General features: G+C 42.6%; 1 protein-coding gene across 2 annotated transcripts; it reads left to right on the forward strand.

Moving 5' to 3' along the window:
• Positions 1-8,905: 8,905 nt before the first annotated feature.
• LOC121544820 (eukaryotic translation initiation factor 5) lies at positions 8,906-14,816 on the forward strand. Of its 2 annotated transcripts, none has more exons than XM_041854987.2 (12): positions 8,906-9,016; positions 9,278-9,485; positions 10,287-10,567; positions 10,755-10,836; positions 11,008-11,180; positions 11,738-11,849; positions 11,963-12,084; positions 12,275-12,436; positions 13,114-13,275; positions 13,417-13,581; positions 13,755-13,889; positions 14,450-14,816. In XM_041854987.2, the coding sequence occupies exons 3-12, from the start codon at positions 10,496-10,498 to the stop codon at positions 14,546-14,548; spliced, it is 1,284 nt and encodes a 427-aa protein (XP_041710921.1). In that variant the 5' UTR covers positions 8,906-9,016; positions 9,278-9,485; positions 10,287-10,495; the 3' UTR covers positions 14,549-14,816. The 2 variants fall into 2 exon arrangements, with proteins under 2 accessions (XP_041710921.1, XP_041710922.1); XM_041854988.2 differs by having other exon boundaries at positions 8,923-9,075.
• The last annotated feature ends 1,429 nt before the right edge of the window (positions 14,817-16,245 follow it).

Genomic DNA, 16,245 nt, shown 5'->3' on the forward strand with positions numbered 1-16,245 from the left:
CAACTTATTGTGGAAAGCTTGTGGAAGGCTATCCGAAATGTTTGACCCAAGTTAAACAATTTAAAGGCAATGCTACCAAATACTAATTGAGTGTATGTAAACTTCTGACCCACTGGGAATGTGATGAAAGAAATAAAAGCTGAAATAAATCATTCTCTCTACTATTATTCTGACATCTCACATTCTTAAAATAAAGTGGTGATCCTAACTGACCTAAGACAGGGAATTTTTACTAGGATTAAATGTCAGGAATTGTGAAAAACTGAGTTTAAATGTAGTTGGCTAAGGTGTATGTTAACTTCTGACTTCAACTGTAGGTCAAGTCTAATCTTTTTCTCTATTTGGTACCTTTCCACTGCTTCAAGGAAGAATTCCATAATTTTATTTGCTAATCTATCGCTGAAATCAACCTTACGGTTTTGTTTGAGTATTGTAAATATAATCTTATATTCACTTTCTACACACTCTCTAGTATATCTCATTTTTTCAATGTTTATTCGTCCTGTTTGACCTTTAAACCTTCTTTCTGCTGTTTCGCAAGCTTTACCAAATCGTTTTAACCACAAATCCCTGCATTCCTCTCGCCACCGTTTGATTTCAAAATTATCTACTTTGACTATAGGAAACATGTAGATTGACCTGATTTTAGGAATACATTTTTTTTAGCCTTACTTCCGTAAGATTCTATAAATAACCACTCATATATATCGCTATCCTCTTCTACGTCAATACTATAAGCTGGAGGCTGAATAGAGGTCGCTAATTGTGGATAAATGCCTTTAATACTTTCAGACCCTTTAATAGACCCTTTTCATAAGGTAACTTATGTTGCTCCATTGCCAAATTACGTAACTTCCTAACAGATTTTTCCTCCATCCTCATTATATTTACCGGCCATTGTGCACTCATTAAATCCCATGCTGTGTACACTTCTTTCATGTAATCTAAATCCCATTTCGGGTTGCTTATTGCTGTATTATCAATTATATACTTTCGTGCTACTTGTAATTTATCCCTTTTAAAACTACCATCAAGAGGATAGTCATTATCTGTTCATGCTGATAACTCACTAAGATATGGTTCCACATAGAAAAACCCTAATTTAATTAACATCGTCACGTGGTGTTTGATTCTCAATACTTTTAAAAGATATATGTTTAAGATGCGGATTTGTCTGTAACAATTTCATCATATCCTTTCTTTCTCTTCTAGGCAAATCTAGCTCTGATTTATTCTTTATTGTCACTGTCTTGCCCGTATTCGGTATACTGAATTGACTCCCCATCCTCGTGTATATTAGTTTATACAATATTTGTAATTAAATGTTTCATCAAATTTCCACCTTGATCTTATCAAAATTACGTTTCCTTATTTCGTATTTGGTGTCATGATTCAAAGGTTACATGTCATTGGCTCCCTCTCCTGGCCGTTTTGAGTAATTCACCAAATTCTAATTCTCTCTTCACCACAGTACACTCAGAGGATTGAACCTCCTTAATTTGTACACATCAAAAGGACCTCAAACCCAATTATTTATAATGCCTTTAAACATTAATGGCCTCAAACCATATCCTTTATCAAACTCTTAAACATTCATGGCCTCAAACCATATCCTTTATAATGTTTTTAAACATTCATGGCCTCAAACCATATCTCTTAAACATGAATGGCCTCAAACCATATTCTTTATAATGTTCTTAAACATTCATGGCCTCAAACCATATCCTTTATAATATTTTTAAACATTCATGGCCTCAAACCATATCTCTTAAACATTATTGGCCTCAATCCACATCCTATATCCTTCTTCTACTCATTTATTTTGAATCATAGCACCATTTTCTTTCTTCTAATTTGATATTCTCCTTACATCCCTTTACATAATTCAATACCACTCATCGTCCCCCTTTAAAATTTAGAATTTTAAATGTTCGTTACAGCTCAGCTTTACCACAGATAAGCGGATTTTAACATAATAATAGAATGAAAGTCTGCTTACCTGTTAGTTCGGCTGTAGACTGTACCCTGTTCGTAAAGACGCCAATCTGTTATGATGAGTTTCTCGGGTATCAAGTAATTAAAAATGTAAGGATATACTTAGACACTTTGTAGAAAGTTAATGCAAAACGTTTATTAGTCGGTACAGGGTTCGATACAACAAGGACAGAGCTTTGCCTCTTGCTATTTCGAACTGATTTGAACAAATAGTTACTCTCCCTTATATACCCTCTGTTACCAGTTTCTTCAAGCACATCTGATAACCCTCCATGGGCACTACTTTTTTTCACACCAAGCCATATATCCTGTCCATCAATTATTATAAGATCAACCTCAGTAATCTCCTTTGACATAAGGAGTCCAGTGTAGCTCAGTTGGTAGAGCATGGCGCTTGCAACACCAGGGTTGTGGGTTCGATTCCCACAGGGGACCAGTACGAAAATGTATGCACTCACTAACTGTAAGTCGCTCTGGATAAGTGCGTCTGCTAAATGACTAAAATGTATATGTAAAGAAAGCAGACTCTGTGGCACCAAGTCACTTATCTACTAACTCTACCTTGGTTTCCCACAACACTATAAAAACCTCATATCACTTAAGTATTCAGACCCTTTACTCAGTAATTTGTTGAAGCACCTTTGGCAGCAATTACAGCATAGATTATTCTTAGGTATGACACTGCAAGCTTGGCACACCTGTATTTGGGGAGTTTCTCCCATTCTTATCTGCAGATCCTCTCAAGCTCTGTCAGGTTGGATGGGGAGCGTTGCTACCCAGCTATTTTCAGGTCTCTCCAGAGATGTTCGACCGGGTTCATGTCCGAGCTCTGGCTGGGACACTCAAGGAAATTCAGAGACTTGTCCCGAAGCCACTCCTGAGTTGTTTTGGCTGTGTGCTTAGGGTCGTTGTCCTGTTGGAAGGTGAACCTTCACCCCCAGTCTGAGGACCTGAGCGCTCTGGAGCAGGTTTTCATCAAGGATCTCTGTACTTTGCTCCGTTAATCTTTCCCTCGATCCTGACTAGTCTCCCAGTCCCTGCCGCTGAAAAACATCCCCACAGCATGATGATGCCACCACCATGCTTCACCGTAGGGATGGTGCCAGGTTTCCTCCATACGTGACCCTTGGCATTCAGGCCAAAGAGTTCAATCTTGGTTTCATCAGACCAGAGAATCTTGTGTCTCATGTTCTGAGAGTCTTTAAGTGACTTTTGGCAAACTGCAAGCGGGCTGTCATGTGCCTTTATGGTAGAGTGGCCAGACGGAAGCCACTCCTCAGGAAAAGGACTGATTGGTGGAGTGTTGCAGAGATGGTTGTCCTTCTGAAAGGTTCTCCCATCTCTACAGAGGAACTATAGAGCTCTGTCAGAGTGACCATCGGGTTCTTGGTCACCTCCCTGACCAAGGCCCTTCTCCCCCGATTGCTCAGTTTGGCCGGGCGGCCAGCTCTAGGAAGAGTCGTGGTGGTTCCAAACTTCTTCCATTTAAGAATGATAGAGTCCACTGTGTAATTGGGGACATTCAATGCTGCAGACAATTCCTTCGACCTCATGGCTTGGTCTTTGCTCTGACATGCACTGTCAACTGTGGGACCTTATATAGACAGGTGTGTGCCTTTCCAAATCATGTCCAATCAATTGAATTTACCACAGGTGGACTCCAATCAAGTTGTAGAAACATCTCAAGGATGCTCAATGGAAACAGGATGCATCTGAGCTCAATTTCGAGCCTCATAGCAAAGGGTCTGAAGACTTATGTAAATAAGGTATTTCAGTTTTTTATTTGTAATAAATGCGCAAACATTTCTAAAAACCAGTTTTCTGCTTTGTCATTATGGGGTATTGTGTGTAGATTGCTGAGGATTTTTTATTTACATTTACATTTTACATTTTCGTCATTTAGCAGACGCTCTTATCCAGTGCGACTTACAAATTGGTGGGGTAAAGGGGGGTAGAATGATTATTTTATCCTATCCCAGCTATTCCTTAAAGAGGTGGGGTTTCAAGTGTCTCCGGAAGGTGGTGAGTGACTCCGCTGTCCTGGCGTCATGAGGGAGCTTGTTCCACAATTGGGGTGCCAGAGCAGGGGCTGAGCGGGAACTGGGCTGAGCGGGAACTGTGCTTCCGCAGAGGTAGCGGGGCCAGCAGGCCAGAGGTGGATGAACGCAATGCCCTCGTTTGGGTGTAGGGACTGATCAGAGCCTGAAGGTACAGAGGTGCCGTTCCCCTCACAGCTCCGTAGGCAAGCACCATGGTCTTGTAGCAGATGCGAGCTTCAACTGGAAGCCAGTGGAGTGTGCGGAGGAGTGGGGTGACGTGAGAGAACTTGGGAAGGTTGAACACCAGACGGGCTGCGGCGTTCTGGATGAGTTGTAGGGGTTTAATGGCACAGGCAGGGAGCCCAGCCAACAGCGAGTTGCAGTAATCCAGACGAGAGATGAAAAGTGCCTGGATTAGGACCTGTGCCGCTTCCTGTGTAAGGCAGGGTCGTACTCTCCGAATGTTGTAGAGCATGAACCTACAGGATCGGGTCACCGCCTTGATGTTAGCGGAGAATGACAGGGTGTTGTCCAGGATCACGCCAAGGCTCTTCGCACTCTGGGAGGAGGACACAATGGAGTTGTCAACCATGATGGCGAGATCATGGAACGGGCAGTCCTTCCCCAGGAGGAAGAGCAGCTCCGTCTTGCCGAGGTTCAGCTTGAGGTGATGATCCGTCATCCACACTGATATGTCTGCCAGACATGCAGAGATGCGATTCGCCACCTGGTTATCAGAAGGGGGAAAGGAGAAGATGAATTGTGTGTCGTCTGCGTAGCAATGATAGGAGAGGCCATGTGAGGATATGACAGAGCCAAGTGACTTGGTGTATAGCGAGAATAGGAGAGGGCCTAGAACTGAGCCCTGGGGGACACCAGTGGTGAGAGCACATTGTGCGGAGAAAGATTCTCGCCACGCCACCTGGTAGGAGCGACCTGTCAGATCCAGTTCAGCAGGGAGGAGAAGGTGGCAAAGAGCTTCCTAGGGTTAGAGGAAGATGCTTGGAATTTAGAGTGGTAGAAAGTGGCTTTAGCAGCAGAAACAGAGGAAGAAAATGTAGAGAGGAGGGAGTGAAAAGATGCCAGGTCCGCAGGGAGTCTAGTGTTCCTCCATTTCTGCTCGGCTGCCTGGAGCCCTGTTCTGTGAGCTCGCAATGAGTCGTCAAGCCACGGAGCAGGAGGGGAGGACCGAGCCGGCCGGGAGGATAGGGGACATAGAGAGTCAAAGGATGCAGAAAGGGAGGAGAGGAGGGTTGAGGAGGCAGAATCAGGAGATTGGAGGGAGAAGGATTGAGCAGAGGGAAGAGATGATAGGATGGAAGAGGAGAGAGTAGCGGGAGAGAGAGAGCGAAGGTTACGACGGTGCATTACCATCTGAGTAGGGGCAGAGTGAGTAGTGTTGGAGGAGAGCGAGAGAGAAATGGATACAAAGTAGTGGTCGGAGACTTGGAGGGGAGTTGCAGTGAGATTAGTAGAAGAACAGCATCTAGTAAAGATGAGGTCAAGCGTATTGCCTGCCTTTTGAGTAGGGGGGGACGGTGAGAGGGTGAGGTCAAAAGAGGAGAGGAGTGGAAAGAAGGAGGCAGAGAGAAATGAGTCAAAGGTAGACGTAGGGAGGTTAAAGTCACCCAGAACTGTGAGGGGTGAGCCATCCTCAGGAAAGGAACTTATCAAGTTGTCAAGCTCATTGATGAACTCTCCATGGGAACCTGGAGGGCGATAAATGATAAGGATGTTAAGCTTGAATGGGCTAGTGACTGTGACAGCATGGAATTCAAATGAGGAGATAGACAGATGGGTCAGGGGAGAAAAGAGAATGTCCACTTGGGACACCACCCCGCTGACCAGATGCTCTCGGGGTATGCGAGAACACATGGTCAGACGAGGAGAGAGCAGTAGGAGTAGCAGTGTTTTCTGTGGTAATCCATGTTTCCGTCAGCGCCAAGAAGTCGAGGGACTTATTTAATCCATTTTAGAATAAGGCTGTAATGTAACAAAATGTGGAAAAAGTCACGGGGTCTAAATACTTTCCGAAGGCACTGTATATACTATTACATTTTGTAACAATAGACTCATTGTGAGGACAGTTTTTTTATGATAGTCCTGTTAATAGTTAATAGGACTAACTGATGATAGGACACAACATATTTCAAATGTTTTTGAAAGGTAAACATGCTGGAGGTTATGGTGCAGAACTTTCCTTTCTGGGTGAACATCGTCTACCCTTTCGAATTCTCCAAAACTTTCCCAGTCTGGAAAAAACACCATGGTTTTGGAGTAGATGCGAGCTTCAACTGGAAGCCAGTGGAGTGTGCGGAGGAGCGGGGTGACATGAGAGAACTTGGGAAGGTTGAATACCAGACAGGCTGCAGCGTTCTGGATAAGTTGTTGGGGTTTAATGGCACAGGCAGGGAGCCCAGCCAACATTGAGTTGCAGTAATCCAGACGGGAGATGACAAGTGCCTGGATTAGGACCTGTGCCGCTTTCTGTGTAAGGTAGGCTCGTACTCTGCAAATGTTGTAGAGCATGAACCTGCAGGATCGGGTCACCACTTTGATGTTAGCGGAGAACGACAGGGTGTTGTCCAGGGTCACGCCAAGGTTCTTTGCACTCTGGGAGGAGGACACAATAGAGTTGTCAACCGTGATGGCGAGATCATGGAGCGGGCAGTTCTTCCCCGGGAGGAAGAGCAGCTTCGTCTTGCCGAGGTTCAGCTTGAGGTGGTGATCCGACATCCACACTGGATGCCTGTTTTGCATGTTATTTTGGCATTAATACATGTCACATATCAGTTTGCAAACAATGTAAACAAAAACAAAAAAATACATTGAGTTAATAAAGCTGCATACAAACATGGTCTCGTTTTTGCTTTATTGAGTAAGGCAGCTCCAAAATGCAGGTGTTTCAGCCTAGCTCAGTGCTTTCTGTGGTGGTGGGGCAGCCAGCGGAAAATACGGAGCCTAGTTGTTGGTAATGTTCTCTAGTTGCACCGTGATTGGCTCAGTGTTCTGTCACTCATGGGGACACTACTCACCGCCAAGTCTAAGTGTAGATCTCGAAAATTCAAGCCCATTGAGTGCTGCCATAGACTTACATTAGAAGTGCCCATCCAAGAAGGCTCAAGGTCATTGGCCACAGATAAAATGACGTCAAATCACGTTATATCTACACTAGCTTTGATTGGACTGATCATGTCAACATCATACTTTCAAAATCTTAGCTAGCAGTCATCATCATGAATGAAGTCGACAATCTACTGGCAAATCCTCTTTAATCCTTGTCATATGAAGATAAATAATAAATTATACATAACACGTATCGGTGCTCATCGGCCATTGGACATAAACATTACACATCAAGTTGGAAATCGCAAATTCACAATGAGTGGTTTGGAAGGAATCAGTGGCTAACTGCAATCATTGCAAAGCAATCACTAGCCTGATATTCAGTGGAGTGGCTGTGTGGTCCCAAAACTGGGATTAAGGGTCTCTTTTCCAAGTTTAAAATGATAAACATTAAACATTGGCCATGCTGTCAATGAAGCAGGATTTGTGCCGCGCTCAAAACAACTGTTAACTTGGAACTGCGAAATCTGACTTGAGTTCAAGACAACTGGGAACTCAGGCGGAAAAACAAGGTCCGACTGGGAAAATACGTTTTGAATGGCCATCCAACTCTGAATTTTAAATCCAGAACTGGGGCCTCTTTCTAGAGCTGCGACCTGAAGATCACTGATGTCATCATGATTCGACCTTGTTTTGTTTCCGAGTTCCCAGTTGTCTTGAAAGCACCATAAATCCAGAGAATGCCAGACTTTGATGACAACTTTTGCCCATGAAGGACCGCCGCGCCACCTTCCTGTTCAAGTGAGCACAGCACAACAAGGTGAGTCCAAAAACATATTGTATGCTGCTACATAAATGATGTAATATGCCAGGGAGATATGTATACTGTAGCTAAGAAAGTAATACTAAGTGTATGTTGTGTAGTACGCTGTTAGTAGCCCATGTGCCTCACCCTAATAATTTGGTCTATTTTCCCGTCTTAATTTCGCCTACTGTTCTGACTTGGTGGTGCACATGGAGCCTATAATCTGTTTTAGAGAAATATAATAATTTAATATTGTAAGAGCTTTCATTGTCTGCTTATATGCCCCCTTTATTTATCCTACGGTTCTGACTTGGTGTACAGGGAGCACACTGTAAGAACGGCCCATATTCTGAATTCTGACTGTACATTTCAAAAGTGCTGAACAAATCGTTATATTGACTACCTCAGTCCTAGCTCGCTCATTAATGTCTTAATCGAAATTACGGATTGCCTCTCATCCGCTTGTCGTCCCCTTATGCCATAGTTTGTACATTTCAATTGTCAGTAGAAATCACATCTGTTTAAGCAAGTCAGCCATATCAGCTATGTTTTTTTAAAAGTAGTAAATGAGGCTGAATTAACTGTTTTGCTGCCAGACAAGGCTGTTGGGACTCTGCTGTTGCGACAACTTTATGGAGGCCCTAACAGTTTGTGGTCACCGTTATAGTGCAATTATTGTTGTGTTGTGTAGTGGCTTTGCTGGCATGCATCCCGCATTAATTTTTTATTTTTGCCCCACCAAGATTTAGATGCTAAAATCGCCACTGATGTTTACTATGTTACGTCTATCCGTCAGTACTTATCACAAGGGAGCATGCTGTTGGGGGCACTGAGCTATACATATTTGGGTTGGAGGACTGCATTGAGTTATATGAGGGAAGGGCCTTCAAATGTGGTGAAATCAACAGTTTCGTCGTCATTATGATTGCCAGTGTGTACAAATACTAAAATTAATCAGAGAAGGTGGATTTGTCCAATGGGTGACAGGGGAGGGCGGGGATAACCAAAAAGTCGTGTAGATCGTGTAGACAGTTCACGCAAAAACAGGTTTAGAAACTGGTTCAAGTTTTGGCTACAGAAAAATTATATTGTCTGAGAGACCGTTCGAGAGGTAGCGAAGCAATATTACAGTCGTCCATCTGATACCTAACTAATAATTGTTGTTGTGTGGTATGATATGTAATCGATATGTCTATTTCTGGATTGAGTCCATGTTGTATTTAGCCTAGTTAGCAACATACAAAAAGCTAGCTAGCTAAGGTTAGCGCGAGTGTATCAAAACGTGCTTAGCTAGCTAGTCGCTTTATAAATAATATAATATGTTTAGCTAGTTTCTACTGACTAACTCTTATTTATTTTTGTTTTTCCTTAGACACCCCAACTCTGACGGCGTCCCGAATGTTTTCACAATAGGGGCAAGAATCTGCTAGATCATTTATCACCTCCGAAATTCTGCCACCTTGCATCCTTGAATTACAATTTCAGCAACACACCAGCTATTGGTAGCAGTAGAACTAGGCAACACTTCACTGTGCCTCTTGGACAACCATCGTTGTTTATGTCTTTGTTTTACGAAAACGGTGAGTACATCATAATGACCAGCTATAGAAATATGAAGGTGCTGTCGTAAATATATACGCTTTGTTTTGTCGTATGTATATTTTGCTGTAGATACTTTTATAATCAAATTCGTGGCGTAGTTATGTCTTTGCTAAGTAAGAATATCAAAATGGCGTCTCCCATCACTCGTGCCATCTGATAAATCATGACGCACTCTGCAGCGCTAGCTAGCTTCATCAGTCAGGCTTTCCGGTTGCTAATCAACCCGACCTCGTTTGTAAGTGGTTTGTATATCGAAGTGAAAGAATGCGTGTACCTAGATGTATGAACGTTAGACACATTTGCTGCGTTTTAGCTCACGGTAAAGCAAGATAAGTTGGCTATCTAACGTTAGTTAGTGCATACTTGCAAGCGCCACCAACTGAGCCACACGGGGTCTTGTGTCGTAATTGAGTTTGACAATGTCAGTGGCGACATTTCACGAGAGCAACACAAACTTTGGACACATTGGGTAGCTAACTAGCAACATACCCAACAACTATACATACAGGTTGTAACTAAAAGTTCAAGTCAGATAATTATATAGGCTACTTAGGTATTCATTTACATTTTACTCATTTAGCAGACGCTCTTATCCAGAGCAACTTACAGTTAGTGAGTGCATACATTTTTCATACTGGCCCCCCGTGGGAATCGAACCCACAACCCTGGCGTTGCAAGCGCCATGCTCTACCAACTGAGCTACAGCCATTGCCATCTAGGAAGTTATCAATATCTGTGGAACTAGAGTTGATGTCCATGCCTTTCTCCCCTCTTTTCAGAGCTGTTGCGCAGCTGTTGGAACCTGTGTGGAGGAAACCTAGTCTACGATCAAGGAGCTTGCGGCCACAGTGGCAAAATATTTTTCATGTCAGAGGCTGAGCACGCTTGTAGTCGTTTATGTCATCCCCTCTTTTCCAGACAGAAGATCCCAAAAAAATCCCCATTCAAGATCTTTTTATCTTACTGATAGTGCTAGTGGCCAGTCAAAATGTCTGTCAACGTCAACCGCAGTGTGGCAGACCAGTTCTATCGCTACAAGATGCCCCGTCTGATTGCTAAGGTGATTATCTGGTATAATATTGTCATGATCCTGTCAGGAAAATGGCATCGTCATTCAACATTCTTGATATTTGCGTCCTTGGTCAGTTGTATGTTTTCCAATGAAATGTGCAGGCCTCAATGGTGATCCATATGCAAAATGATTCTGCTAAGTTATTTATGGTTTTTGTGGTCTGATTTGTGTCCAGGTTGAGGGCAAAGGAAATGGAATCAAGACAGTCATTGTCAACATGACTGATGTTGCAAAGGCACTGAGTAGGCCTCCAACATGTAAGTTGACCTCCCCACTACCATAATGTTGTTGATTCTAAAATGGTTACGTTGACTTGCACCATACATTGATAATGTTACCTTCACTTGACTAAATGTTAGGTAGCTGTTGTGTGCATAACCATCCATTAGCTTAGTGGATGTTGATTGCGACTCATATGCTCTTTGCAGATCCGACCAAGTTTTTTGGTTGTGAGCTTGGTGCGCAGACCCAGTTTGATGCAAAAAATGACCGCTTCATCGTCAACGGATCCCATGAGGCGAACAAGTTGCAGGAGATGCTTGATGTATTTATCCGTAAATTTGTGCTGTGTCCTGAGTGTGATAACCCTGAAACCGATTTGGTAAATATTTGATGAACATATTTGTCCTTTGTGGTGGGCGTTTGGGTAGTGTTGTCAAGAGCGGGACAGGAATGAAATTTGTTGAATGGAATTTGACCGTTTTATACCAAAGCCACAGATGTTGGTCAATTATTTTCCTGGTAGTGTTTCTTCCTTTTTTTTATCATGTCTTTGAATTCACTCCGTGTTTAGTGATTTATCAAGTTCTGTTTGATGTCCTTCCTGAGGCGTGTAGATATAATAAAGACCTGGTCATGTTTTTATATATAACTTGTTCTCAACTGGCTTACCTGGTTAAATAAAGGTTAAATAAATATATAGATTTATTTGACATCCTGCCAACCTTGATTTGTGCCATATCTGCCATTTTGGGTCCTACTTGTGCATGCCCCAGCCATTCGGGATCTCATCTGCTACATCATACACTGCAGTGAGAGATCAAGTGGCTTTTTCTCCAGCAATGCAGTTATGGTCTGTTTTGGGGACATGATTGCTTGTCTATCATGGGTGGTATAAAGAGTGATTATGCTAATAATTTGGTTGACCTTTCATTGCAGCATATCAATCCTAAGAAACAAACCATTGGTAACTCCTGTAAGGCCTGTGGGTACCGTGGCATGCTAGACACTCGACACAAGCTCTGCACGTTTATCCTCAAAAACCCACCAGGTAAGCACATAATAAGAATTTGCCCAGGACCAGTTTGTTTTTCTTACTGATCGAAAAGTCATGTCTGATATGTGGCCTGTTGCGTGACAAAGCACTGGTGGCTTTTTCAACAGAAAATGAACCTGGATCTGTGAAGGAGAAAAAAGAGAAGAAGAACCGTAAGAAGGACAAGGAGAATGGCTCTGGCAGCGGAGAGGCTGGGAACCATAACGACATAGATGCCCCTGATGCCGTGGTGAGTATCCTCAATAATGTATGCAAGCCATGTCAGTTCCCTTAAGTTCTTAATGCTAGTGGTTGAATAGGGGGAACCAACCTCCCTCACCCCCCTTCAAGCTATTATTGTTCTGAAGGACTAGTCTGTCAGTAACTCAAGCCTGTCTGTCTAGCAGCTATTGATCCTGTGAGAACGTGTTGTGTATCAGGACGGTGATGATGATGACGAGGATTGGGCAGAGGAGACCACGGAGGAGGCACAGAGACGAAGAATGGAGGAGATCAGCGCCCATGCCAAGAACCTGACCCTCAGTGAGGACCTGGAGAAGACCCTGGAGGAGAGGGTCAACATATTCTATAACTTTGTCAAAGTAATTTTTATTTTTTATTTAGCCTTTATTTATACAGGTTTTTCTCATTGAGAGAAAATCTATTTTTCAAGAGAGACCTGGTCCAACAGCAGCAGGGGGAACAAAGTTTCAGACAAAACTACTTACATACACTAACACGACATTGAACAAAACTATAGACACACATACAGTACAACAATTACATATTACGTAACCGCTGTCCTAAAGACAATTACACTCTTCTATGATATTTACATCGATCAAGTGTTTAAACTCCACTAACTTTACTAGATTTTACATTTTAGTCATTTAGCAGACGGTCTTATCCAGAGCGACTTACAGTTAGTGCATACATTTTCATACTGGCCCCCTGTGGGAATCGAACCCACAACCCTGGCGTTGCAAATGCCATGCTCTACCAACTGAGCTACACTGGGCCTAGATCATCAAGTTGTGCCTGAAACCAGTTACAAGGACAATGAAAGTCGGTGATCCATTGTGACATTTTCTCATTGATATAGGGGAACAATGAAAGAGTGAACATTTTATGATGGGGACCTAGAAGTTTTGACTAGCCATAAGTAATTGTTTCTGTTCCACAAACAGAGCTATCTTTGTGTTGCTTGGCTTCTTAGGGGCTATTTTGAAGATCATGGTGTTAAAAGCTTTCTTGCTGTGGTTACTTTCCCCATCTCCAGCAAAAAAGGGATGATGGCGCTATTGATGCAGCAGATAAGGAGATCTTGGCGGAGGCAGAGCGTCTGGATGTGACAGCCATGGGGCCTCTGATCCTGAGCGAACTACTGTTTGACGAAAACATCCGTGACCAGATAAAGAAATACAAACGCCATTTTCTTCGCGTGAGTCTTCAATCCCCTATTGTTACATTTGACCTCTGTCATAACCTCTTACCATTGTGGTAATGTGTTCAAGAGGGGACAAAGTTGACCAAAACCTTCCCAAATTGATTGTGGTTTTGTTACTTCTCCTCTTGTCTTCAGTTCTGTGTGAATAACAAGAAGGCCCAGAAATACCTCCTGGGAGGCTTTGAGTGCCTGGTAAAGCTGCACCAAGCCCAGCTGCTGCCCCGTGTGCCTGTCGTATTCAAAGACCTGTATGATGCGGATCTAGTGGAGGAGGATGTCATACTGTCCTGGGCAGAGAAGGTGTGTGGTTAAACTTGTACACGCTCTCACACAAGGTTCAATACAGCTGTATGTCAGACTGATTACCTTAATACCTAGTTTCTTGTAAAATAAAGCATTTTGTCCTCATTAAAATGTATCAGTGTTTGCTCCTTCTCTGTGAGTGTTATTGCTCATGACTTTATAACTTTCAGGTGTCCAAGAAGTATGTCTCTAAGGAACTTGCCAAAGAGATCCATGCGAAGGCAGCTCCTTTCATCAAGTGGCTGAAGGAGGCGGAGGAAGAGAGTGAGGGCAGTGAGGCAGAGGAGGATGATGAAAATGTGGAGGTACTGATCAGACTGTCCACTGATATATTTTCATAGCTTGCACAGTTTATACACTGTGGTTTTAGTTGGGCTACTAGGATATGCTTAGTGAAAATTGCAACTAATGCAAGACCTACTAAAAGTAATTCCGCTACCCAAGAATAGTAAAGCCCCCTTTACTGGCTCAAATAGCTGACCAGATAAAAACAAAACAAAAAAAATACACCTTATGGAACAGCGGGGACTGTGAAGAGACACACACACACACACACAGGCACGGACACATACGCATAAGACACGCACTCTACACATGGATGTTGTATTGTAAATATGTGATGGTGGAGTAGTGGCCTGAGGGAACACACTAAATTTATTGGGTAAAGTGTTATGAAATGTCATGTAATATTTTAAATGGTATATAACTGCCTTAATGTTGTAGGACCCCAGGAAGAGTAAGGGGATCCTTTAATAAATATGAATAGAATTGAATCAATTTTGAAATTGAAAGAAATCTGAAAGTTTTTGTTTTGACGCCAGTATATGCACAACTAAACACTCTTTATTTCCCCTCCTGCTCTCAGGTTGTATATGATTCTTCTGCTCGGGAACTGAAAGTGGAGACCGTAAAACCGGACAAGCCTGACGAGGAAGAGGATGACTTTGATATTGATGCAATTTAAACGAGACCATTTTGAGAAGTAGCTTTGAATCACATTTTCTCATCCTGCCAAATCGCCAGCCCTACTCACCCTTTTCCCACAACATCACTGCTTTTGTTAACATAGCGCTATTACTCACTGCACATTAACTCTGTAATTTAAACATATTTGATCTATGTGATATGGGTGTATTTTGGGGATTTTAATCTTGGTTTTGTGGGATTTACTTGACTGCACATTAATTATTAAAATGTATTTTTCCAGTCATTAAAGAATGTTTTGCTATCCACAGCTGTTGTATGTTTGTTTTTTATTTATTTTTTATTTCACCTTTATTTAACCAGGTAAACCAGTTGAGAACAAGTTCTCATTTACAACTGCGACCTGGCCAAGATAAAGCAAAGCAGTGCGATAAAAACAACAACACAGAGTTACATATGGGGTAAAACAAAACAAAGTCAAAAATACAACAGAAATACATATATATACAGTGTGTGCAAATGTAGCAAGTTATGGAGGTAAGGCAATAAATAGGCTATAGTGCAAAATAATTACAATTAGTATTAACACTGGAATGATAGATGTGCAAGAGATGATGTGCAAATAGAGATACTGGGGTACAAATGAGCAAAATAAATAACAATATAGGGATGAGGTAGTTGGGCGGGCTAATTTCAGATGGGCTGTGTACAGGTGCAGTGATCGGTAAGCTGCTCTGACAACTGATGCTTAACCCTCCCGTTGTCCTAGGGTCAAAATGACCTGCCACTGTGTTGAACCAACTTTATTTTATTTTTATATTTTTTGGATCATTTGTGAGAAGGAGGCAGTGATACTTTCTTTAAAGTCTCACTGCCTCCTTCTCACAAATGATCCCCAAAATATAAAAATTAAATAAAGTTGGTTCAACACAGTGGCGGGTCATTTTGACCCTAGGACAACGGGAGGGTTAAAGTTAGTGAGGGAGATAAGTGTCTCCAGCTTCAGAGATTTTTGCAATTTGTTCCAGTCATTGGCAGCAGAGAACTGGAAGGAATGGCGGCCAAAGGAGGTGTTGGCTTTGGGGATGACCAGTGAGATATACCTGCTGGAGCGCAGACTACGGGTGGGTGTTGCTATGGTGACCAATGAGCTAAGATAAGGCGGGGATTTGCCTAGCAGTGATTTATAGATGGCGTGGAGCCAGTGGGTTTGGCGACGAATATGTAGTGAGGACCAGCCAACAAGAGCGTACAGGTCACAGTGGTGGGTAGTATATGGGGCTTTGGAGACAAAACGGATGGCACTGTGATAGACTACATCCAATTTGCTGAGTAGAGTGTTGGAGGCTATTTTGTAAATGACATCGCCGAAGTCAAGGATCGGTAGGATAGTCAGTTTTACGAGGGCATGTTTGGCAGCATGAGTGAAGGAGGCTTTGTTGCGAAATAGGAAACTGATTCTAGATTTAACTTTGGTTTTGAGATTCTTAATGTGAGTCTGGAAGGAGAGTTTACAGTCTAACCAGACACCTAGATATTTGTAGTTGTCCACATACTCTAGGTCAGACCCGTCGAGAATAGTGATTCTGGGCGGGTGCAAGCAGCGTTCGGTTGAAGAGCATGCATTTAGTTTTACTAGTGTTTAAGAGCAGTTGGAGGCTACTGAAGGAGTGTTGTATGGCATTGAAGCTCGTTTGGAGGTTTGTTAACACAGTGTCCAATGAAGGGCCAGATGTA

This window comes from Coregonus clupeaformis, chromosome 29 (genome assembly GCF_020615455.1).
Source record: "Coregonus clupeaformis isolate EN_2021a chromosome 29, ASM2061545v1, whole genome shotgun sequence".
NCBI classification, from domain to species: domain Eukaryota; kingdom Metazoa; phylum Chordata; class Actinopteri; order Salmoniformes; family Salmonidae; genus Coregonus; species Coregonus clupeaformis.